The 26410-nt window shown below is 34.5% G+C and overlaps 2 protein-coding genes across 2 annotated transcripts in view; one reads left to right on the forward strand and one right to left on the reverse strand.

Annotated features, from left to right (window-relative positions):
- LOC136833313 (uncharacterized) overlaps positions 1 to 26410 on the reverse strand; it is a 531995-nt gene that overhangs the window by 245413 nt on the left and 260172 nt on the right. The gene's annotated exons all lie outside the window — the stretch shown is intronic.
- Positions 1 to 26410, forward strand: part of LOC136833304 (limbic system-associated membrane protein-like) — a 36903-nt gene that overhangs the window by 6740 nt on the left and 3753 nt on the right. The window contains exons 2-8 of the mRNA XM_067095252.1: positions 9850 to 10345; positions 16807 to 16976; positions 18504 to 18635; positions 19011 to 19089; positions 19584 to 19711; positions 24249 to 24417; positions 24833 to 25038. Of these exons, the coding sequence (XP_066951353.1) occupies positions 10162 to 10345; positions 16807 to 16976; positions 18504 to 18635; positions 19011 to 19089; positions 19584 to 19711; positions 24249 to 24417; positions 24833 to 24948 (978 nt within the window). The 5' untranslated portion in view covers positions 9850 to 10161 and the 3' untranslated portion in view covers positions 24949 to 25038. The remainder of the gene's footprint in view (positions 1 to 9849; positions 10346 to 16806; positions 16977 to 18503; positions 18636 to 19010; positions 19090 to 19583; positions 19712 to 24248; positions 24418 to 24832; positions 25039 to 26410) is intronic.

Below are 26410 nucleotides of genomic sequence, written 5' to 3' on the forward strand. Positions count from 1 at the left end.
ATAAATATATACATATACATATATATATATATATTTATAAATAAATATATATATATATATATATATATATATATATATATATATATATATATGTATATATATATATATATACATACACATACCAGAGAAACAGGTTGCGACGAAGACTGACTGGTTGAATAAGAATTATCTGTCATACAGCGAGAGAGAAAATTTGTATACACTGGCTCAGCGTAAAAGTCTCTTAGCAGCACACTATTACCACGTTTATTTAAAGATTATTTTCTAAAGTCTTAGTATCTACAAAAAAAAAACTAAGTCAGAATTATAATTATTATTATACATAAAATATGTGTGTATGTGTATACACACATACATACATACGTACACATAAATACATACTGTATATCCAACTCTCTCTCTCTCTCTCTCTCTCTCTCTTTCTATATATATATATATATATATATATATATATATATATATATATATATATGTATAGATATGTATGTATATACATATACATGTGTACATACACACAAGCATTAATCTACAAATGCCTTTTAATATCCAATTGGTGCTACTTAGGGAATATCACCGAAGTGATAAATAGGGAATATCGCCGAAGTGATAAATGATTTGGTATCTAACGCTGACTGGAAGTCGTTGGTGGGTACTGTCGGGTGTTCGAGTCACTTAGGTACCAAATCATTTATCACTTATAATTCTAACTCTGTGATATATACATATATGTATATATATATATACATATATATACACACATATATACACACACTTTTTAACAATGTTTTTTATTATTAAACGCGACCTATCTCATGTTCGAATAAGGGAACGGGTGTGTGTCGTATATACTTTTTTTTTTTATTAGTATCACTTTTCTTTAAATCAGAGTAAGCTAGATACCCACTAATGAAAACGCCTTACTTCCATAGACAGATATCTAATTCTGCCAGGTGGCATTACCATGATGTTCGCCTAAATAGAAACCTACGCTTTTGTGTTCCAAGGCAGGATGAATTCCCAAGAGGGTCTAATGTCTTCTTTGGCAATTTATTGTTGGATCTTACTTGTCCTTAGAAGGTTTTAAGAGGGGATTTAATATGGGACCTCACAAATCCTCTGACTAATACCTTGCGGCACATTATCTCCGTAATTAATTGGTCTCTAATGCTGATGATGCGTTTTGTTAAGAGGTACAAAAATCTTCCGTATTCAGGTCGTTTCTCCTTTGCAACATATGCTACCCTAAAAAAAAAAAAAAAAAAAAACACACACACTGAAAATCTACAAATCTTCTTCATTCTCAATTATTTCGCCATCATTCTATTGCCATGTATACCTTTCCATTCGGTTAGCTCACATACCCTTTCATAAAAAAATAAAAAAATAAAAATAAGAAAAATAAAAAAACACAAATTAAAAAAATAAATAAAAAACAGAACTGAATATGTTAACCAAGTAATTAATAATGTGCATGTATATACCCCTATACCTAGGTACAAAGATATTCCGCTGAAACCGCGGGGATTTCAAAATGGTAAAAACATGCTAATGTCTTTTACCAACTTTTCATAACGCTGGAACACGAGTGGGACAAAGCAGCATCTATTACCTCCCCACTCCGCTCCCCTTCTCATCTTTTCCACCAAAGAGGAATGATAAAGAGCCGATGGAAATTGACGAAAAGGGATCTTATGTAAATTGGCCGCCTCCAGGAAAGAGCATTCTATAAAGGCGGATATTTCTGGAATGGGTGGAGGCGTTTGAAAGCTGAAGTTGGGAAATGATACCTACTAGAACTGTGGCACTTATGCCCTTATGCCATTAAGTCGTATACGTTCATTTTACGCTTTTCTTATCTTCAAGTAATGGAAAGGGCGATGTTTGCTTTTGTACCTAAAAGATCATTTTAAAAGTGGGTCCCAGTTAACATCGCGACAGGTCGTTAATCCTCACGCACTTCCAAGCTCGTTTACTTTACGTTAGAATTTTAAGGCGTCTCGAGAAAGTTCAGTTTCCGGCTCTATCCAGTTTCATTTAAGTGACTGTGACGAGAGAGAGAGAGAGAGAGAGAGTCTCTTTGTGTCGACTTTTAATATAGATTCATTTATATAGGTCAACTGATACAAGTTTAAGCAACTGATAGAAGTTTAAGGAGTATGCAACAATGTTTTTCAACTGCAAATCCAATCATTTCACAGAAATATGACATCACAGATCTGACAGACATATCTGCTACAAAATTCTCATATTCCATCCATCTTTAGGCTCGAATTCAGAATATGAATGTGAAAATATAAAGAAAAAATGTAACAGGTCCTAAAACAGAGAAAGAAGCATTATCTGCAGATATTACGGAAGGTGAGTCAAAACCAACTGATTCGCATAATGCTAATAAAGGTTCGCAGCAGGAATATGAATTAGCTATGGTCAGCTGGTTTCTTTAACTAATGATATTCGTTTTGGCAGAAAAATTAAAGAAGTAAAAAATGCGCCGAAGCTTCTTCGGAGCAATCGAGTTCTCTGTACATCGTATAATCAAGGCCACCGAAAACAGATCTATCTTTCGGGTGGTCTCGGTATAATGCTGTATGAGCCGCTGCCCATGAAACTTTAACCATCTCCGGGGAGTGGCCTGGCCTATATCGTTGCCAGAGGCACGATCATGGCTAACTTTAACCTTATATAAAATAAAAAAAATCCTGGGGTTAGTGGGCTAAAATTTGGTATGTTTGATGATTGGAGGGTGGATGATCAACATACCAATCTGCAGCCCTCTAGCCTCAATAGTTTTTTTTAGATCTGAGGGCGGACAGAAAAAAGTGCTGACGGACAGACAAAGCCGGCACAATAGTTTTCTTTTCAGAAAACTAAAATGTATGCTAAAGCATGGGGTAGCTTATCGGAACTAATTCTTATTGTAAATACTCTTGAATGTGCCGAAGACTGAAATTTATTTATTTCTATCATAGTTGTGCCTGTAGTTTATTCAGAATTATTATTCCTTTTGCTAATACCAAATTACTTTTTTTTCTGTGCAACAGAAACCGGTCAACATCCCAGAGGAAATCACTGTGATGAAAGAAAAAAAAAGTGGGGGGTGTGTGTGTGTTTAACTTGCCAATCCTAAGTTACACTGCAAATGGCGAGGTTCTTTTACGCTTAAGTGAAATTCTCCATTCTAGTTTTACGCTAAAGCCAAAGAGTTGGTTAATTAATGACATGCTCTAAAGAGATTTATGATAACTACCACTAAAAATATATCTGATGAACACGAACTTAAAGATGTATACATCCACATTCACACATATATATTTACATGTGTGTATATAAACACATATATATGCATATACATAGCTTATATAAGTGAATTAAAAAGTAACCTGTATTTTGATAAAAATTTATACACACACACACACACACACACACACACACACTCTCTCTCTCTCTCTCTCTCTCTCTCTCTCTCTCTCACACACACACACATATATGTGTGTGTGTATATTGTTCCTGTGCGTGTATCTATCTATCTATCTATCTATCTATTTATCTATCTATCTATATATATATATATATATATATATATATATATATATATACATACATATTACAGACACATATACAGTATATTACATCTGTTGTGTATCTATCTATCTATTTATATACATAATATATATATATATATATATATATATATATATATATATATATATATACATTACATACACACACACAGACACACATACATATTTGTATGTGTGTGTGTGTGTGTGTGTGTGTGTGTGTGTGTGTGTGTGTGTGTGTGTGTTTCTGTGCGTGTATGAGGCAGCGCTCGTCAGTCTGTCAGGGTTTTATTTTCTTGTAGACTGCTGTCGAAATTCTCTTTAGTTCGCTCATGACTGCTGCAATTCTGAGGCAGAATTCATGGGAACATTTCGAGGTAAAAAGTTTCAGTGAAATGTCGTGTGCAGACTAATTATTAAAGAAAACGGGAAAAAAGTAAACAGAGGACAGTTACGGTAATTACCGAAATATTCTTTGTTCCATGCCTTTTTTGTGAGCCTTTTTTTCCATTCCTTCGAGGTCAAACAAGGAATTACTCCTTTTTTTCCATTCCTTCGAGGCCAAACAAGGAATGACTCCATTTTTCCATTCCTTCGAGGCCAAACAAGGAATGACTCCTTTTTTCCATTCTTTCGAGGCGAAACAAGGAATGAATCCTTTTTTTTTCATTCATTCGAGGCCAAACAAGGAATGACTTCTTTTTTCCATTCCTTCGAGGCCCAAAAAGGAACGACTCCTTTTTTCCATTCCTTCGAGGCCAAACAAGGAATAACTCCTTTTTTCCATTCCTTCGAGGCCAAACAAGGAACGACTCTTTTTTTTCATTCCTTCGAAGCCTAACAAGGAACGACTCCTTTTTTTCCATTCCTTCGAGACCTAACAAGGATGACTCCTTTTTTTCCATTCCTTCGAGGCCAAACAAGGAACGACTCCTTTTTTTCCATTCCTTCGAGGCCTAACAAGGAATGACTCCTTCTTTTCCATTCCTTCGAGGCCAGACAAGAAACGACTCCTTTTTTTCCACTCCTCCGAGGCCAAACAAGGAATGACTCCTTTTTTTCCATTTCTCCGAGGGCAAACAAGGAATGACTCATAGTTGGCAGCACCACAGCCAACATTTGCATGTCTCCTGCCATTCCGTAGTGTACAACACGCAATTCTTGACTGTCTTTTTATTGAATAGTCTCTCACTATGGTCCCTACCCCTAACTGTACCCCACTCCTATAGTATCCTCCCGACCTCAACAAATTTCATGCTTTCCAAAAGCAACACGCGAAGTCAGTTGTTCACGCGCGTTTACCTTCCTTTTACATGACAATGAATCAGTTTTGCTTCTTAAGTAATTAAGATTTAACTGAACAGGGCCTGCCTTCCCCCAAAAGCGGGCGAGGGCATGAATTCACTAATAATGCAAGTTGTATGTCCTCTTTTGTCTTGATTCAAACGCATAAATAAATAGCAGGGAGCATTTGGCAATATGAACATGTCTTCGTTGCAGAATTCACGATATTTCAAATTGATCTGCTTGATAGCGTGTGCTGTGTAAGGTATCCAGGTATTCAAATGATAAGGAAAACCAGTATATAGTTCAGCGCAGTAAAGAAGCATATACATTTTTCTTGAAAACATATACCAGTTTTAGAAATCTAACTCAGTGAACCAGACTTAATACGCATTACCGAATTAACTATTATTATCATTTATTTCTCTCTCTCTCTCTCTCTCTCTCTCTCTCTCTCTCTCTCTCTCTCTCTCTCTCTCTCTCTCTCTCTCAGTTGTCCATTCCAAATATTAATCCTGCAATGAATGCATGGCTGATAATGGCACCTATATTTTATACGTCCTTAGATAAATCAAGATAAATCTGCTAGCATGGAATACCACCAAGCTTATTACTTTAAAGCAGGATTATATAACATAAATCAGGACAGGGATTTATTGCCCTGACAAGGCAAACGAGAAGGAGTAAGGGTGATTTGTGCAGAACACATTTCTCGACAAACGTTGAAGTATTTCATGTCACAATTCTAGTCATTTGAATCGCGAGGAATGTGTCACGCAGTTGAGATATGTTTCTTTTAGACTCACGAGTCTTTTGAGGTGACCACAGTAGCTATGCGAAAGTTGCCCCTCAAATAAAAAAAATGACGTCGCATTCATTTGCTTATAAATCGAGATATTAAAAGAAGAAAGGTGTATATTCCAAGGACTTTCATATGGCAGCCACCAGAAGTCATTAATGAAGGTATATTACTTATGTATGAGCTTCTGGAACCCGGCGCTGCTGTCTCCCCTACCCTCCCGATCCCTAACATACCCCGCCCCCACCCTGGGCGGACAAACGGGTTTGCAGGAAGAGGGTGGATGTCTCCCCTACCCTCCCATTCCCCTACCTACCCGACCCCCGCCCGGAGCGGACAAACAGGTTTGCAGGAGGAGGGTGGATGTCTTCCTTATCCTTCCATACCCCTACCTACCCCGCCGCCACCCGGGGCAGACAAACCGGTTGGCAGGGGGTGGGTGGCTGTGTCATGTCTCCCCTACTGTCACCCGGGGAGGACAAACGAGATTCACTCGGATTTTTTATTATTATGGATGTACCAGTGAATGGTTTGAACTCTTGACATACACCACAAAAATTGTTCTTAAAGTTTACAGTAGTCCTCCTTGTTTGCTACATGAATTTGGACATCTTAAAAAACAAGCTAACAATGCACTTCATGTTCTCAAACATTTCATACCCTTTCCGTGAGGCTGAATGTTTCGTAGTTCGAAACACTCAGTGGAACTTGAGAGATTTTATTTAGCTAGGAAATATTACCATCGCTTATAATGGGAGTGAGTTCCTGACAAACAGCCATGTAAAATAAGACTCAGTAATGTACATTTACCTGCAATACAGGGGATGATGGATTCAAATACCTTGTATTAATTTAATCAAAGAAAAAATCTGCTTTCTGAGAAACTGTATTGAACTTAAGTATACCATCTTTACTAAGGATTCGCCGTTAGTGATCGAGTAAATCCATAAAAAAAAACTATTTAGAGCCAAATGACTGATTGATTGATTTATAGATTTTAGGCATACATGCCAAGCACTGCACTGGGGCAACTAAGGCCATTCAGAGCTGAAACGGAAACTGACAGTGAAAAAGTGAAAGGTGTAACAGGGAAAAAAACTCAAGGCAGTTGCACTATGAATCAATTGTTAGGAGAGGTGGAAAGGTAAAATGGAAGAAACAGAATATGAACGGAGGTACAGTAAAAGGAATGAAAGGGGTTGCAGCTAGGGACAAAAACGTTTTTTGGCCAAAACATATATGTTCTAAAATTACTGTTGAAGGGTTCACAACAGTGTGTCAGCGTAATGGCAAGCGGAGTAACTGGCTACACTAGCGATTTCGATATCTGCAACGTAACACACCTGGTAAAACAAATAATGAAATATTCGAGATATTTTGAAAAGCAGTTACCGAGGAGAATAAAAAACGATAAATTACGGATTTTGTTTGAAAGAGGATGGTCACTGGAGAACAGAATGTGGGTCAAGTTCTTTTACGGACTGTAATAAAAAAAAAAAAACAAGTAAAAACATACGGACTGCAATAAAAAAAAAAAAAAAAAAAGTAAAAAATCCGCATGAATTTCTTGGGAGCAATCGAGTTTTCTGTACAGTCGCTACAACGTATAATCAAGCCCACCGAATATAGATCTACCTTTCGGTGGTCTCGGTATGTGCCGCGGCCCATGAAATTTTAACCACACCCCGGTGGTGGCCTATCCCATGCTGTTGCCAGATCACGATTGTGGTTAACTTTAACTTTAAATAAATAAAGACTACTGAGGCTAGAGGGCTGCAATTTGGTATGTTTGGTGATTGGAGGGTGGATGATCAACATAACAGTTTGCAACCCTCAGTAGTTTTTAAGATCTGAGGGCGGACAGAAAAAAGTGCGGACAGAATAAAGTGCGGACGGACAAACAAAGCTGGCACAATAGTTTTCTTTTACAGAAAACTAAAAAGTGATCTACAGGAAGAATAAGGATTCTAATCCTTTGCAACTGTAGTAAAAGAATCACTGTAAGTTATATATATGTATGTATGTATGTATATATATATATATATATATATATATATATATATATATATATATATATATATATATATATATATATATACATATATACATAATATATATAATATATATATATTATATATATATATATATATATATATATATATATATATATATATACATATATATATATTATATATATATATATATATATATATATATATATATATATATATATATATATATATATATATATATATATATATATATATATATATATATAGAATAATTAATAATGAAATAAAATAAAAAGGGTAATATGTCAAGTTGAATCATTTAATATATATATATATATATATATATATATATATATATATATATATATATATATATATATATACATATATATATATACATTTTTTCGACAGAACCTATCCTCTCAGATCGCATTCTCTAAAAACAGCTCACAACACAAAAACACACACACACACACACACGTACGCACAAACACACATACAAGACTCTTTCGCTCCATAAGCGTCTAGAAAATTATGCTGGAAATGTTTGTGCCTTTCCTACCCACCCCTTGGGTTTCATCTTAGTTGAAGTATGAGAAAAATATGAGGCTTGGCTCAGGTGATGTGAGAGTTTGTACTTTTTAGTGTCGAGGTAGCAACAACAATTTATCTTTTACTCTGTTGTTTGTGTAGGAATAAAAAATGTTGCTGTTCTTCATGTAACTGTATTTATTTGTGGAACTATATTTTTTTATGTTTGTTTTTTACGTTGCTGTTTCTGTAAACGCAAAGAATGTTGCTGTTCTTCATGTGACTGTGTTTTATATTTTTCCCATTGTTGTTTCTCTAGGCATAAAAAAATGTTTCTGTTCTTCATGGAACTGTATTTATTCATGTAACTGTATCTTTTTATTTTCCCATTTTTGTTTCTGTAGCATACAGAATGTTGTTCTTCATGTAACTGTTTACTCATGTACAGTGACTGTATTTTTTTTTATTTTTCCCATTGTTGTTTCTGTAGAAATAAACACTGTTCCTGTTCTTCGTGTAAATGTATTTATTCATGTAACTGTATTTGTTATTTTTCCCATTGTTGTTTCTGTTGCTGTTCCTCTTGTAACTGTTTATTCATGTAATAACTGTATTCTTCATTTTTCCCAATGTTCTTTCTATAGACAAAGAATGTTGCTGTTTTCATGTAACTGTGTTTATTCATGTAATTGTATTTTTTTTCGCATTGTTGTTTCTATAGACATCAAGAATGTTGCTGTTCTTCATGGAACTCTATTTGATTAACTTTCGGAATTTATAATGTCGTCCAGGCTGAAAGATGTTTACATGTAAACATTTTCACTTGAAAGTGCCAAAAAACAAGGGTACAACAAATATCACTCAGGAGAAACATTTAACGGTACAATTAAATCAACACAGAATTTATGTAAGGATTCACTCTTCAGCATCTTATCTCTTTCAACCTTCTCCAAATCGCAGACAAATATGAACAAGCAATTGAGAAGAGAAGAGGTAAGAATATTAAGCGAATATGAGTAGGTAGGCAAGGTCGCAAAGAACTGGATAGGAGAAACACGGCGGAGCTTCCGTGATAAAAACGTATTAAGAACATTCACATTTTAGATTTATAAATTATGCAACCTTGAAAGTGTATTTTGAAATATTTATTTGTAATTACGAGCATAAATGTAATCGACCTTCATCTTTAGTTTACTGGTGTTCGGGCATATGGAATCAGAATCAGCTGATATAACTGAATCTTCATTAACAAGAATATTCTTTTTACTAGATTCTTCATCTGAAAACTTTTTAAAATAATCATTAACTTCAAAGTCACTGATTTATGTGGACTTTCAACAGTTACATGAAAGAAAACGTAAGCGATCATTGAAAATATACATAAATGTCTTCGATAAGAAACCCAAGATATATTAAAATCTTTCATCCTCAGAATCTCTAATGATACTGCTACTTTTCTACTGTTCACTTCTGTTTCACGCGTATGAATTTACTTACTGCTCCTTCCGTAAAATAGCTACAAAAAGGTGCGCAATTTACAGTTCAGTGAAACGTGTTACGAGAAAATGAATACATCATATTTTATTTTACCATTTACCTAAACCAACCTACAACCTGACGCATTCTGTCTTACATTACATTGTAATATTCTCCTCCTTTTCAGACTTGCCCTCGGGTGGAAGCCAGGGACTAAGACAGCTTCGTACTTCTGAGCAGAGGAAATTGTTCCTCCAGCTTCAGTAACTTTTGAAATGGGTACTTCTTTTGGGCAGAGGATTTTCCAAAATGTGTGACGCTGCCGCATTTCTTTAAACAGAAAATGTACAAATAAACAGTCTGAGTCTTAAAATGTCATTAATCTCTAAAAACACGTTCTTGCGTTAGAGAGTGTGGACGTATATACCACTTTAGTAAGCGGAAATTAAAATATATGAATCATATTCAGTTCTGGCCCTTCATAATACTCTGAAGAACCATGTTAAACCAAAACGCCTCTGACGCAAGGAAAGAATTTAATGGAAATTCGACCCTAAGGGTGGTAAGGCTTTCTTGCCCACAAAAGGGTAATGTTGTGACGTGTTCCTCGCCCAAAGGGAATCCTCTTACAAGATACGGGGTCGGGTTCTTCACGCTGATTCTCTGTAACATGATATTTACAGGTAAGGAAACTAGATTTCATTTTTACCTTGCTGATATACATTAAACAGGTAGAGGTGGTTACAAAACCCTCAGGCACATTTTGTATAGCAACTTTCTGATGTACTAGGACTGAGGAAAGAATGTTTCACATGAATAGTGAGTCATTTTTTACCTTTGGTAAAATCTGTTTTAGCTTACCTTCTTCACAGAATATTAAAGTATACTAGGGACAAGCTCTGACATGATATAATCTCATTAAAGTTCAGTCTTGGGTATAATGCTCCAATGATCCGGTAAGCACCGATCAGCCATGTTTACCATTAACTATTAAACACATTTTCAACGAAAAATATTTGAGGAATAAAGGAAGGTGCACACGTCGATAATGTACTGACGATCTGAAAATTTTGGAATGAAACGAAGCACACGAAGAATCTGTAAAATTGTGGTAAAAAGTATTAAAAAAGTTTTTTTTTTTTTTTTTGGTCTGAAGGACATCGTTGTTTTTCACTGAATACAAGCACCACTAAATTTTGTGTTATCAACTCTATTAAAGGAATCCAAGCTACTTTAGTGTCATTTATTGTTAATGATCTCTTTAATTATTTATCTTAAAAGTTCAATATTAACTATTTTTTTTTTAGAATGAAACAGGATAATATATTGGTAAACAGTATTTTTTCGAAAAAAAATTTTTTTTTGGTCTGAAGGACAGCATTTGCCTTTCATTGAGTACAAGGTCCACTAAATTTTATGGCTTGAGCTCTATTAAAGGAATCCAAGCTTATTTTGCGTCATTCATTATGAATGATCTCTTTAATTATTCATCTTAAAAAATCCATTATCAACGATCTCTTCAATTATAAACCACTTTAAAACGTTTCGAAATATATCTCTTCACATCGCATTCCCTTGGCTTTGCAAACGACTTGATTATAAGTTACTTCCCAGGTAAAGTGGATTCGATACTGAGGGATACTTGTGGTACAAACTTAACAATCAGCTATCACGGAGATTCGGTGATCTTGACCTCAATTCGACAGCAATATACAAGCAGAGTCAAAATCTACTTAACCGCTCTTGATACCTGAATGAATAAATTGACGGTCTATCGTATTTTCATAAATCGTAATAAAAGTCTTATTTTCATAAATTGTATAATAGTCTTATTTTCATAAATCGTACAATAGTCTTATTTTCATAAATCGCATAATACACCTATTTTCATAAATCTTATAATAGTCTGGACGTTTCGGAACTTTCCTACTTCCATTATCATCAGCAGACAAACGATAACGATTTGCTTCTAGAGTTGGTTTATTATTTGGGATTTGTGGATAAATATGCGGACACGACATTACATCTCACTAAGCTTATGGGTCAAATTTACAAATGTGCAAAATGATATTGTGCAATTCATAACTATATCTTATTTTGTTTATTTAATGATGCAGTATTTCAGTATCATTCTATATTCAGTGCTGGTTAGGATTCCTGGTGTTATCGTTATCAAAGTAGGAGCACGGATTTTCCTGCACGGGATATCGGTCACACTTTCTCTCCCCCTCATAATCCATGCGTGATATCATAAAATAAAACACATGATAAATATTGAAAATATAAATATCTCTTTTTCTATATACGAAAATGCTTGGATATCAGACTTCCGTGCTGGCTATGCATGTGAGACTAATGTTCATGAATAGGGTAGTTTGTCGGCTTGCTTTTCAGAATCATGCAAGCCAGTTCTGGAAACTGGTGCAAGTCAGTTGTGGGAAACTGGTGCAAGTCAGTTGTGGGAAACCAGTGCAAAGTCAGTTGTGGGAAAATGGTGCAAGTCAGTTGTGGGAAACTGGTGCAAGTCAGTTGTGGGAAACTGGTGCAAGTCAGTTGTGGGAAACTGGCGCAAGACAGTTGTGGGAAACCAGTGCAAGTCAGCTGTGGGAAACTGGTGCAAGTCAATTGTGGGAAACTGGTGCAAGTCAGCTGTGGGGAACCGGTGCAAGTCAGTTGTGGGAATCTGGTGCAAGTCAGTTGTGGGAAACTGGTGCAAGTCAGTTGTGGGAAACTGGTGCAAGTCAGTTGTGGGAAACCGGTGCAAGTCAGCTGTGGGGAATTGGTGCAACCTCGCTAAAGTCGCATGTCAAGTTGAGGGAAGTATAAATATAGAGCCATTTATTATATATATGTCAGTTAATACTATTCCAAGTTACTGTCCTTGGACAATGGACACACGAGCTTCATGGCACAAAAGGTTAGTAATTAGGGCTGACTGGAGATTGAAAGAGGTGTTTTATCAACCTCAGAGTGTAATGAAAGACATATTTCGGGCTCCTTACAAAATAAGATCTAGACAATGAATGTGTCATATATCATGGTCCTTGCAAGCATTTTATTTGTGACATAAAAAAAATTAATTCGTTATTTGGTAATAATATTCTCATTTTTATATGTCCATTAAATGTGTATGTCTGTTTTGATAACGCCGGCCGTGATTGTTCACTTTGAAATTCGTATTTAATTTCACATGTTTATCAGTCCTTGTATGCACGTACTTATTTATGGATACAGATATCAAATCAAGTATTGGTAATTCAACATAAAAATTCGTCTCTATTCCATTAAATGCCTATGAGCGTTTAAAAATCTTTATATACAATCTGTTTAAAATGCAGTTTACTCTTTATTGAAAAAATCCTTTCTTCTCTGAATTTTTCAAGGAAAGTCATAATTCGTCCTTATCTTTCACAAACACACAGACACACACACACACACACACACACACACACACACACACACACACACACACACACACATATATATATATATATATATATATATATATATATATATATATATATATATATATGACTAAGGTTATGTATTAAATACTTGAACCTTTAATATTGTCAATACTTGAACAAGAGAGAATTTCAATAAAATCAAATGAGAGAGAGAGAGAGAGAGAGATCTGGCTAACCTTGGCGGTCTTAAGCCCGGCAACATCAAGGTATTAGGCCAAATGGGCATGTTTGATTCATGCATTCCAGAAAAGCATTCCTGCGACTGTAGAGAAATGCAAACGGGAAAGACAATGGGGCAACTTTAATGCGTCCAGATTTACCTGTCCTTTACCTGGATGCGTTCAAAGCCCGTGGGACGGGAAAGGGAGGCCAGATAATAACGCAGGTGTAAATGAATGCTGGGAATGGATTACGAGGAAATGGTTGATATTCAAGGCGGAAGCCATCCACAGGACCCAACATTCTAAACCAGCCAGAGATGAAATTTAAGGAAGATTTCAGTATTTTGTTGACATGCCCATAATAATAATAATAATAATAATAATAATAATAATAATAATAATAATAATAATAATAATAATAATAATAAATAATTTGGGGAATTTTTGTAACTAAGTTACCCGAATAATAATAATAATAATTAATTTGGGAAATTTTTTGTAACAAAGTTACCCAAATATATAATAATAATAATAATAATAATAATAATAATAATAATAATAATAATAATAATAATAATAATAATTAATTTGGGGAATTTTTGTAACAAAGTTACCCGAATTTATAATAATAATAATAATAATAATAATAATAATAATAATAATAATAATAATAATAATAATAATAATTAATTTGGGGAATTTTGTAACAAAGTTTTTTTATAATAATAATAATAATAATAATAAATAATAATAATAATAATAATAATTAATTTGTTTGTAACAAAGTTCCCCAAATTATATAATAATAATAATAATAATAATAATAATAATAATAATAATAATAATTTAATTTGGGAACTTTTGTAAAAAAAGTTCCCCAAATTTATATAATAATAATAATAATAATAATATAATAATAATAATAATAATAATAATTAATTTGGGAACTTTGTAAATTAAAGTTCCCCAAATTTGTATTGTTATTAATAATATTATTATATCGAAATAAAGTCATCGAAAATGTATGAAAAAAAAAAAATTGACTTCCATAAACATGATTTGACGTTTTGTGTGTTGAAAGAAAATGCTTTTCGTATTTCCCATTCATCATAAATAGAGAGTGTCCAATAAATATGAATTTGGCCGCAGTGTTTATCACAACAACAAAGAAGCTTTGAATTGATGAGATGCCAATTATGGCAGAGGAAAGACTGGTAAAATGTCTTTTCCCTTTTGTTCTCTCTCTCTCTCTCTCTCTCTCTCTCTCTCTCTCTCTCTCTCTCTCTCTCTCTCTAAGCCCTTTGTTGGCCGAATCGCTTGAGCTTCAGACTGTCACTCAATGGACCGGAGTTCAATTCCCGCGGCCGGCTGATGAAGAGTTAGAGGAATGTATTTCTGGTGATAGAAATTCATTTCTCGCTATAATGTCATTCGGATTCCACAATAAGCTGTAGGTCCGTTGCTAAGTAACCAATTGGTTCTTAACCACGTAAAATAAATCTAATCCTTCAGGCCAGCCCTAGGAGAGCTGTTAATCAGCTCAGTGGTCTGCTAAAAACTAAGGTATACTTACTTCTCTCTCTCTCTCTCTCTCTCTCTCTCTCTCTCTCTCTCTCTCTCTCTCTCTCTCTCTCTCTCGGCAAATATATCTTATAAACATGCATGAAGTCTAGATAGCCTATACTTTATGTCTAACTGGTTTTGAAAAAGACAACTCCGGAGTTTATTTGCATGTGAAGCAAGCGAATTGAAGACAACGTGTTCTTAGTTTTCACTAGAAATGCCATTTGATAACAGCCTATAGCAATAAATCAGACATTTCATTTCGTAGCACCATTAAAAAAAAAAAAAAAAAAAAAAAAAAAAAAATATATATATATATATATATATATATATATATATATATGTGTATATATGTATAACTGAATCACGAAGATATGGGACGTGGTGAATGTATAAATAAAGCCTGCTAGTAAAGGACCGTGTGTCGAAGGCCTAGCAACCACTTTGTTGTTTCACTTTTCCTTCGTGCCATTTTGTCTTTATATATATATATATATATATATATATATATATATATATATATATATATATATATATATATATATATATATATATATATATATATATATATATATATATATGTATATATATATATATATATATATATATATATGTATACATATAATATATATATATGTATATATATAATATATATATACAGTATATATATATATATATATATATATATATATATATATATCTTTATTTTAGACTGCTGTGGTAAAATCCCTTGTGTTACAGTTACAGTCATGAAGAAATATGCAGCTAAATATTTCGAGTGTCAGATTCATTTTTAACGAAGAACAAAGGTAATTAGAACTTAAAACGTAAAAACTAGTATAAAATAATTAAAATCATGGGGAGACAATATATTGTTTTCCCATAAGGTAACATCATTACAAGATAATGCTGTACATTCTCTCTCTCTCTCTCTCTCTCTGTGAACAATTAGAATTCTGGCCCGTTCTGTGTGTTTGGGTGAAAACAAGTGAGCGCCATGCAACGTTCCTTTCATCACGCAGCAAATTATTATTGAATTACACGCATAATTTGCTGTCCAACTCTTTGAAAGCATATTCAATGAATTCAAGAACAACTTCGTAACAAATCGTTCAGAAATGCATATTTGAACCTGAGGTTCGTAACTGTTCTAGACTATAAAAGTCAGGGGGATTATAAATCCCCTGACACTCCTACTTCCCATGGCTTAATATCTTGAGAGCGCCTTACCGAGAAAAATATTTAGTGTAATTTAACAGTGGCCGTATCTTAAACCTATTTTCTTCCTCCCTAAGTAAGTAGTTAACGAAGGATCTTGGAAGTACATCTCTGGATTAATGTTAACGCAATTTATATCAGATTGCTTCCATCCCATATTTTGCCTCAAATGAAGTTGAGAGAGAAACTGAAATAATATCCTATCGGACTCCTAGTCAGGAAAATTGCGGGAATACAGAGTAGTCTTGGCTTTTATCTGAATTTCAGTACTTTGCAATTTTAAAATATCCGGTAATAAAATGTGAAACATTATGAAATTATAATCAACAATAATACCATAAACATTCTAATTTTAACCAAGTCTGAAATTGAGACATCTATCTCAATATTGGACAAAAAATATTTTATTCACCATTTACTAAAGTTATGCTTTCATTAGTTTCAGGTCTAGTTTCAGGTCAAAGTTTATATATATATATATATATATATATATATATATATATATATATATATATATATATATTATGCTTACTTTCATTAGTTTCAGGTCTAGTTTCAGGTCAAAGTAATATATATATATATATATATATATATATATATACATATACATATATATATATATATATATATATATATATATATATATATATATATATATATATATATATATATATATATATATATATATATACATTAGCGTGTAAACAAAATCCGTATCACATTCCGTCTTATCAGGTAACTGCCACATCCGGGGGGGAAACGGCCCCCACATGGAAGTCAACCCAGTTACTATGGCCCCACCACCAGCTCCACAGGTGGACCCATCTCACTCCAATGACGTCACGGCTTTGGCAGGGAAAACTGCTTTGCTCAACTGCAGAGTTCACAACATTAACAACAAGACAGTAAGTGGAATCTATGCACTGTGTTCTCCATAACTGTCAAGCTGGAGTTTATATGATTGTGAATTTTCTATTAGTTTAAATTAGTGAGGATTTATGATTGTTTATCAAATCCATGTTAGAAAGTGCATACTATAACTCCATAATTCTGTACATACTCCACTCAATTTGCCCCGCAATATCTCAGTTTTCAGATGACCTTCTGCCTTATATATCATATTTTCCTTTTCTTTCAAAAATGATGTTATTTCGTCTTTATATTGTCTTAATTCTGTGTAGGAATAATACCTGGATAACAACTCATCACAAAAAGCTTTCTTATTTTCAGCTGGTTGAAGAAGAGTCTTTCTCCATATCAGGGAATAAAAGTGAAATAAAGAAAGATACTTATGAAGCATCATCAACATTGATTACTAATTGCAATAAAAATATTGTTTGGTTATCAATACTTACAAAAGGCTGATTAAAATGGCCTTTCATTTCCTAGAGTGAATGATGGGCTTTAAAAGTAGAGCAGATTGCAAAATAAGTGTTGAGGATATATGGCCAGTTCTGTTATTCAATTACGTAATTTCCGATAAATAACCTGAGTATTCATTAACCTACGCACCCTCCGAAATGATGTCATCACTATAATATGAATTTACATTTTCTGAACCTTTATCATTGCTAAGAAAAGTTCAGTAAATATTTTAGGATGTTCTTCAGAGATTTAACCATGCACTAAAATTAACACGAACACCGTTTGGTAGGTTAGAGAACGCACCCACCACAGACATTGTCAGATGCACTGACAGCCGCATACATGCAAGAGATTTTGTATGTCGTAATGTTACTAGATCAAGATCTAAACGCACATCATACATACATATAATTACAGATATATATTACACACACACACACACACACACACACACACACATATATATATATATATATATATATATATATACGTATATATATATATATATAATATATATATATATATATATATATATATATAAAAAGTGATATAAAGTATACGCCTATTCGCCTTAGGAACAGTTGGAAGTTCATGAGCATTCTTGCATGAATTCAACAAGTTTCTACGAGGGACGAATGTCGTGTGTTCACCGATCGTTCAAGTTTGTTATGAGTAGTGTTCAGGCTTCAATAAGCACCATACTTTCCACCAATAGCTCTTGGAGCGTTTCTTCTTTGCAGATGATTTTACTGTCACCTAGTAGCTCTTTGATTGGTGAAGATTATACGTTGAGACCTGCTGTAGCTTAACTTAACTTACTGTGCTTCGCGTGGAGCCATTTAGAAGCACTCAAGTTCATACAGAGTCTGTTCTCCCTTAATTTTCTTTACTAAAAGAAAATTAATCATGTTATCCAACCCCTCTGATGTTAGGACTTAACTCTGGTTTTACTCGACTGTGAATGGTTCGTCCGACGGGGCTATGCTACAGAAAATAACCCTTCCTTTCATCTGTATCATTTTCGATGTATCTCACTGAAAAGTGTTTTCTTTTCTTATCATTTGGAGGTATCATGGATCCGCCATCGAGACATCCACTTACTCACAGTCGGAAGATACACCTACACGTCCGACCAGAGATTTAGGGCTTTGCATGAGGAGGACTCTGATGATTGGGTTCTGAAGATTAATTATGTTCAGGTAAGGCCGTCGCTTGAAAATTTCATCTCTACAAATTTCATCAATTTTTTTTTCTGTCAATAGGTATTTCTATATCTCTTCATATGCTATTTTTGTGTCCTACAATCCACAGTTTTGTGTTAGTTTCTCCGAACTATTTTGCCTCTCTGTCGAAATCACATTGGTTCCATCTACTTCTGCCACTTTTTTCTTCTGTTTTTTCTCAAAATTTTCAGTTTCCTTCACACCATAGATTAAGCAGCTAAATATATCTGTCTTCACTCCTTAATTCTCCTTTCTTAGAAGAGCTATCTTTGCACCTAATTAGCCATCTATTTTATATTCAACCCTACTGTCAGAATGTAACTGACCCCTTTCTTGCCTCTTCTATTTCAGCTCCGGGACACAGGGATATACGAGTGCCAGATATCCACCACGCCTCCAGTCTCGCATTTCATACGACTCAATGTTGTCAGTAAGTTATTGACCCTAGTAATATTTTATGCTCAATTCTGTTATTTCTGTCCCAAGCGTAACGACTTTTATGGTAATTTTTTATGTATATTTAGGGGCACACGAACATTCTGTATAAAAAGTAAGAATTTCATACCCTCTTCTTTTAATCGTCATGGTTAGATCTGCAATCGTTCCTAAATGTTATTTTGCAACAAGAGAGCAATCATCGATGCCAAATTATGCCAATTATTTCGACAGATATACATTTGTGGCAGACATACGTACACTACTAATTCGAATCTAAGTTATCTGAGTTTTCTGAACAGTACGTGAAAATTAGTTGCTCTTCCGCAAGTGGAATATTAATAATGGATCCACATTATCAAGCTATTTTATAATCAATGCAGATTCTGTGTAAGATCCAGAAGAAAATTCAAAATTTGGATGTAAAGACTTTTCCCGTACACCACGTTGGCTGGAAATGAACGATGATGTTTTGTACGTATTTTCCAGAGCCACAGACTCACATATTAGGTGGGCCTGATATGCATATCAACAAAGGTTCGACCATCAACCTCACCTGTGTTGTGGAATTCAGTCCGGAGCCGCCAGATTTTATTTATTGGAATCATAACAGCAAGGTAAGGAGTTGGAGTTGGTTGCTTGGTTAGTTTACTTTAATGTGTTCATTATTTATAAATGAAGTATGATAAAGACTGTGGGGAGGAATCCTGGCAATAGATCAAGTAAATAAAAGTTATAAGAATCTTCTGCAGTAATTTCACTATAACTTGATTGCATGAACAAAGTAACAGTATTTTCTCATAAACAAAGTTATCCACGCCGTTCTCTCTTCTTGAACCTAAAGCTTAATTTATCATTTCGATTTCATATAACAAAATTGACTTCCCGACGCCTGTTGAACACGTCATTCAGAAAACTATATTGCACATCAAATTACTAAAATCCAACTTCCATCATGAAGTTCCCATCATGAAGTTCGAGCTTGTGTATGTCGATATCATCGAAAAATCTATCGCTGTGAATGGGACTAAGCTGAAAAAAAAAGTAACAGTATAATGAAGAATGATATATCTAATTAGCGAAATTCAATAAAAAGAAAATGGGGTCCATTCAGACTGCATCTGGTGCATGCCAAATACATGTGGGCGTGTATGTGCGCACATCTGATAAACATGTTTGCTTGTGGGCATTGTGTCTGTACTGTAAACAAACTACAGTACATAACACGAGCTTGTTGGCGGGCGCTACGCGCGCTGGAACTCGGCGCTGCTGTTTCCCCTACCTCCCAATCCTCTACCTACCCAGCCCCCACCCGGGTGCACAAACAGGTTTGCAGGAAGAGGGTGGATGTCTCCCCCACCCTCCCGTTCCCCTACCTACCACGCCTCCACCCGGGGCGGACAAACAGGTTTGCAGGGTGTGGGTGGCTGTGTCACTCTCCCCTACGGTCACAAACAAGAAAAATCCACTCGGATTTTATTATTACAGATAAATAAATGGATCAAACTGTACCATCAGCAAAATTTAAAAAAATTTAATCAGATTCGGACGTCAAATTCGTATACAGAGATTCTCTAACGCCTGCACTTGTAATGAAATATTTAAATGTACTTTTAATGCTATTTATGAAATCAGTCATATGTTAGTTTCATCACTGTTCGACCCCCTGAAACATGAACTCAGAAGTCGTGGAAAAATGAACGAAATGAGAGATCCTTCTCGAAATTCTCTAATTTCCAATTGAAGTTTAATGCACTCCGTGAATGCTGATTTAATCAACAGGCCAGTAATTATCAATTATAGACGCTAATGGATCGATTAAGCGAGAAGACGTATGTCGACTCATGAGTTTGATGACCTATGAAGACTGAATAGTATTCATTACAAAAATGAAAATATGTCCATCATACATGCAGCAAAACCTTTCAGATGTTTAATATTACGAGTGTTTACAGCTTACCATGTTAACGTAGAAGGTTCATTAAGCTTCTATATTGAGTTCAGAATAACTGAAAAACAAAACAAAACAAAACAAAAAAAATAAATGCCCCGAGACCCCAGATGTTAAAGCAACTGATGGAATTACACATATCTTGTCTGTCCTCACATTCGTATTGTTACTGGCATTTAAAGATACTTCATGTACGAGCGCGTTTGTAGTGCGTCTAGAGAGAGAGAGAGAGAGAGAGAGAGAGAGATATATATAAACGTCGCTTTTGAAGTAAATAAATGAAGTAAATTAACCCCACTGAATATCGGGAGGAAAAGGTTATATATATATATATATATATATATATATATATATATACATAATACACATATATAAATACATACATACATACATACACATATATATTTATTTATATATATATTATAATATATAAATGTTAAATAAACATACATTTCTATATATTTATGTTATTATAATTTTTACTGTTTGAAATCGTGACTTCATTTTGCTAAATTCTGGTTCGTGAAATATAAAGTTATAACTCGGCTTTGCAGTAATTACACATTATGCAATGATATTTTACAAAGATAACAGTGATTAACACGGAACTTCCCTGCATAAATGAAACAGCGAGATACGAATCCTTGCGTGTGAAAGCATTATTTCAGCGTGACAACTGCATACATATAACTTGCTTCCTGCATGAGTTTGTCTCTTAAAATTCCGTGTTATGCAAAAGTGGGTTCAATAATTTCTAATCATTTTAGCCTCTGTTTTTGACTTGGACGAATTTTCTTTTGCGGCTGATTACAGGTCTTGTGAAGCGAGTAACGAGGAAATCTTCAAATTAATTCGCTATTCTATTTCTGATACATGCAATTAATCTTATTGTGAACTGTATTACGTTCGAGGTCAACTATGACAACACTTTTGAATATGTAATTATGTAATTTATGATCTTTCTATCCTTTCCGAAGTCAGATGGAGAAGTTTTCGGATGGGATTCTTTCGCACAAAAATGGATACGAAGCAGAGTATCATGGAGAGTCGAAGTCATTCCTTTAGTACATCCTTATCCCATTAGGAAATGCTAAGCCGGTATGATTTATGTGTGTGTGTGCATATATATATTTATACATGTATATATATGTATATATATGTAACTATACATACATCATATACATTATATTATATATACAATATATATATATATATATATATGCATATACATATATATATATATATGCATATATTATATATATATATATATATATATATATATATATATATATATATATATATATATATATATATTATATATATATATATATTATATATATATATATATATATATATATATAAAATATATATATACACACATATATACATACCAGAGTATGTCTAACAACATCACTCAGATCAGAATCATCTTCTTTTGCGAATGCGCAAGGAACAAACAAGCGCATACCGGCAGCAGCCCTGACCTAATGCAACCAACCGACGAGCACTGAAGACAGAGCAGTAACTGAATGAACTAGTGAACAGCGCGCGGGATTAAAGGGTGGAAATCTAAGCCCCCGTTGTGAGCGGACTTGGAGCAATTAGAACGACCGCTGTTCTGTGACCATCAGCTTAATGGATTTGTATAGAGACAGCCGAGTAAACATTGCATTTGACAATTAGCTTAATGGAAAGCGTTTGGACGGATACACGCAGGGAGACCGTGGACTGGAGTGAATGCTCACAACAGTCAGTTCTGGTCATTCAGCACTGTGGTCGTTATAATCTCGCTTTTCGTTCTCTCTCTCTCTCTCTCTCTCTCTCTCTCTTTTTTTTTGTTTAAAGGTGGATGAGCATTTAAGTAGTGCACCCCTACGCACACACTCAACGGACACATACACACACACACACACACACATATATATATATATATATATTATATATATATATATATATATATATATATAATATAATTATTATCACTTTTGTATGTGATTCACTTATCACACATTGTCACAGGCGAAAAATAAGAGATTTGCATGTGTGATTATATATATATATATATATACAGTATTATATATATATATATATATATATTATATATATATATATATATATATATATGTGTGTGTGTGTGTGTATATATATATATATTAATATATATATATATATATATATATATATATATATATATATATATATATATATATATGTACACATATATGTGTGTTATATATATATATATATATATATATATATATATATATAACTTTATACTGTATCCGACATAAATATTCAAATTTCAATGGTCTTTGTGTTGGTTTGGAACGAGAGCAATAGATCTTTTTTTTATTTTGCCTCTGCTACCCATTCTGGTTAAAAACGCTGGCTCCATGTCAGTTAGTCAGAAGCACACCGCGAATGTCCGAATTAGGGGTTATATTAACCAGTTAAAAATACAGGAACGAGCAGCCAATGTGGATGACAAGTATTTTAATCTTACTGGTAAATCATTATCATTTGTAAGCCTTCAGAGACAGATCCTCTACGACAAATAAATTGATATTAATCAAACATACAGTCGTTTTAATGTTTTACCCCGTGACGCTTCATTTTTAGGTTTCTGAAAAGAAAACCATTGTTCCGACTTTGTCTGTCCACACTCACGTCTTAAAAACTACTGAGGCTAGAGAGCTGCAAATTGGTATATTGATCATACACCCTTCAATCATCGAAAGTACCAAATTACAGCCCTCTAGCTTCAGTAGTTTTCATTTTATTTAAGGTTAGTTATCCTTAATCGTGCGTCTGGCAACGATATAGGCCAGGCCACCACTGGGTCGTGGTTAAAGTTTCATGGGCCGCGGATCATACAGCGGAGACCACCGAAAGATAGGTCATTATACGATGACAAGGTCTTCATTGGGGTGGGTAGAGCTCGATCGCTGTTGGCTGGCGTTCGACTCCGAAAGAAGAATTAGAGGATTTTATTTTTGGTGATAGAAATCCATTTCGTTAATGTCGGTGCTGTAGGTCCCAGTTGCTAGGTAACCAGTATAAAATAAGTCGCCTTCTGGCCAGCCCTACAATCAGCTCAGTGGTCTGGCTGAACTTACGACGTACAGAAGAAAAGAAACTTCGGCGCATTTTTTACTTGCTAGATTTAGGTAACTGATCAGAGAACATTTCTGTCATGCTTCCAGATCATAAGCTACGACTCGACCAGAGGCGGGGTAACGGTCATCATAGAGAAGGGGGACATCACCACCAGCTCCCTCCTGATTCAAAAGGCGCAGCCAGCCGATTCGGGTCGGTACGAGTGCAACCCTTCCAATGTCAGTCCCTCGAATATTACTCTCCACGTCCTAAATGGTAAGGAAGAACAACTTAACTCAGCAAACAGGTAACATTAAAGAAAAAAATTATCAATATCCCTTGAGCAAAAATTCGGTTTGACGATGCTTCAGGAGTGAAGATATATGGGAAAAATGACAATACAAGAACCTTCCCTGTTCAGTAAACCATACGGAACATTTTTATATACAATACGTGTCTTGTCGCGTAGAAGACTGACATAACTTTTGTTGTTATTCCACTTATGAGAAACCCTCAAAACTGCGATTCTTTATAACTTTAATCATTCCATTCCGATGACAGAAAAGACACCAATAAAAGAACGAGTCACAAAGCTATCTCATCTCAACATTCACTCAAAAACACCTTCGAGTTACTGAACGATTTAGGTAAAAAATATGAGATTTCTGTAGTGGCCCGTACTTGATTTCAGGAGAACATCCAGCGGCCATTCAGCACGGCGGCCAGGGCACCTACTCCTCATCTTCGCTAAGAAACGTCATCTTTCTCCTGCTGTGTCTGGTCTTCGTGAACAGATTCCTTCAGTAGAAAGGAGTCTGTGTAGGTTAGATGAGACGGATCTAGTCGATTCGTCATGGAGAAGAGATACGAGTGCGATAACAATGCTCAAACAGACCGGTAAGATGTTCGTACCTCGTCGAACAGTGTTCAAAACCTGGCTTTATACTGGGGTGGATGAGGGGGAAGGAACGGTGGCCGGTGATAAAGTCACAGGAAAAAAAAGTCACAATTTGTGCTAGGAAAAAGTCACAATTTTGGCTGGGAAAAGTGTCACAATTTTGGTTAGGAAAAAAAAAGTCACAAGAAAAAAGTAACAATTTTGGCTAGGAAAAAAGTCACAGGAAAAAAGTCACAATTTTGGCTAGGAAAAAAGTCACAATTTTGGTTAGGAAAAAAGTCACAGGAAAAGAGTCACAATTTTGGCTAGGAAAAGTCATAAGAAAAAAGTCACAATTTTGGCTAGGAAAAAAGTCAAAATTTTGGCTAGAATAAAAGTCACAGGGAAAAAGTACCAATTTTGGCTAGAATAAAAGTCACAGGGAAAGTACAATTTTGGCTAGGAAAGTCACAATTTTGGCTAGAAAGTCACACTTTGGCTAGAAAAAGTCAATTTGCTTAGGAAAGAAGTCACAGGAAAAGTCAAAATTTTGGCTAGAAAAAAAGTCACAGGGGAAAAGTACCAATTTTGGCTAGGAAAAAGTCACAATTTTGGCTAGGAAAAAAGTCACAATTTTGGTTTGGAAAAAAGTCACAATTTTGACTAGGAAAAAAGTCACAATTTGGCTAGGAAAAAAGTCACATTAATTTATGGTGGCTGGTAATAAAATCACAGGGGGAAAATTCACAGTATTTCCTGCGGGTCATTATCTTAATGATATTTACCGTCTTTTGTTTATGTTTATACGGAAATCCCCAAGGGGCTTGTACTAAACACGCCGCAAAGGTGTATACATACCGGGTTACAAAAAAAAAAAAAAATCCCCAACGGACTTGTAGTGAACACGTCGCAAAGGTGGATACATGCCGGGTTAAAACCCTTGGGGGTCACTAACTAGAAAAGATTATTGTGATTTTTTCCTCTGACTTTTTTTCCCGTGACTTATTTTTTACCTGCCCTTGATTTTGGAATTGATAATCATTGAAAAAGCTGTTCACTAGTTGTTAATTACTAGCGCTTGGAACTTTCATACGCGCCACGACCTTACCAAGTAGCTTCGCTCGTAATAATATTATTTAGTGACCTGATTTTGTAGCTTATTATTACATTTCCAACATACTTTTGTGGCATATACAGAGGAAAAACGGCTGGATGAAATTTGAGAGTATTCACGTTAAAATACTTCAGTGACCTCAAATTTATTTTTTGAAAATTTTGAGGATGTAGGTCACGTGACAGTAAAAAGAGATGCACCTGCAAAAAAAATTGGAAGTTCCCATATTCTTTGGAAGCTTGAACTTCAAAAACCAATGGCCCTTGTCGGTTTGTTCC

This window comes from Macrobrachium rosenbergii, chromosome 51 (assembly GCF_040412425.1).
Source record: "Macrobrachium rosenbergii isolate ZJJX-2024 chromosome 51, ASM4041242v1, whole genome shotgun sequence".
Taxonomy (NCBI): Eukaryota; Metazoa; Arthropoda; class Malacostraca; order Decapoda; family Palaemonidae; genus Macrobrachium; species Macrobrachium rosenbergii.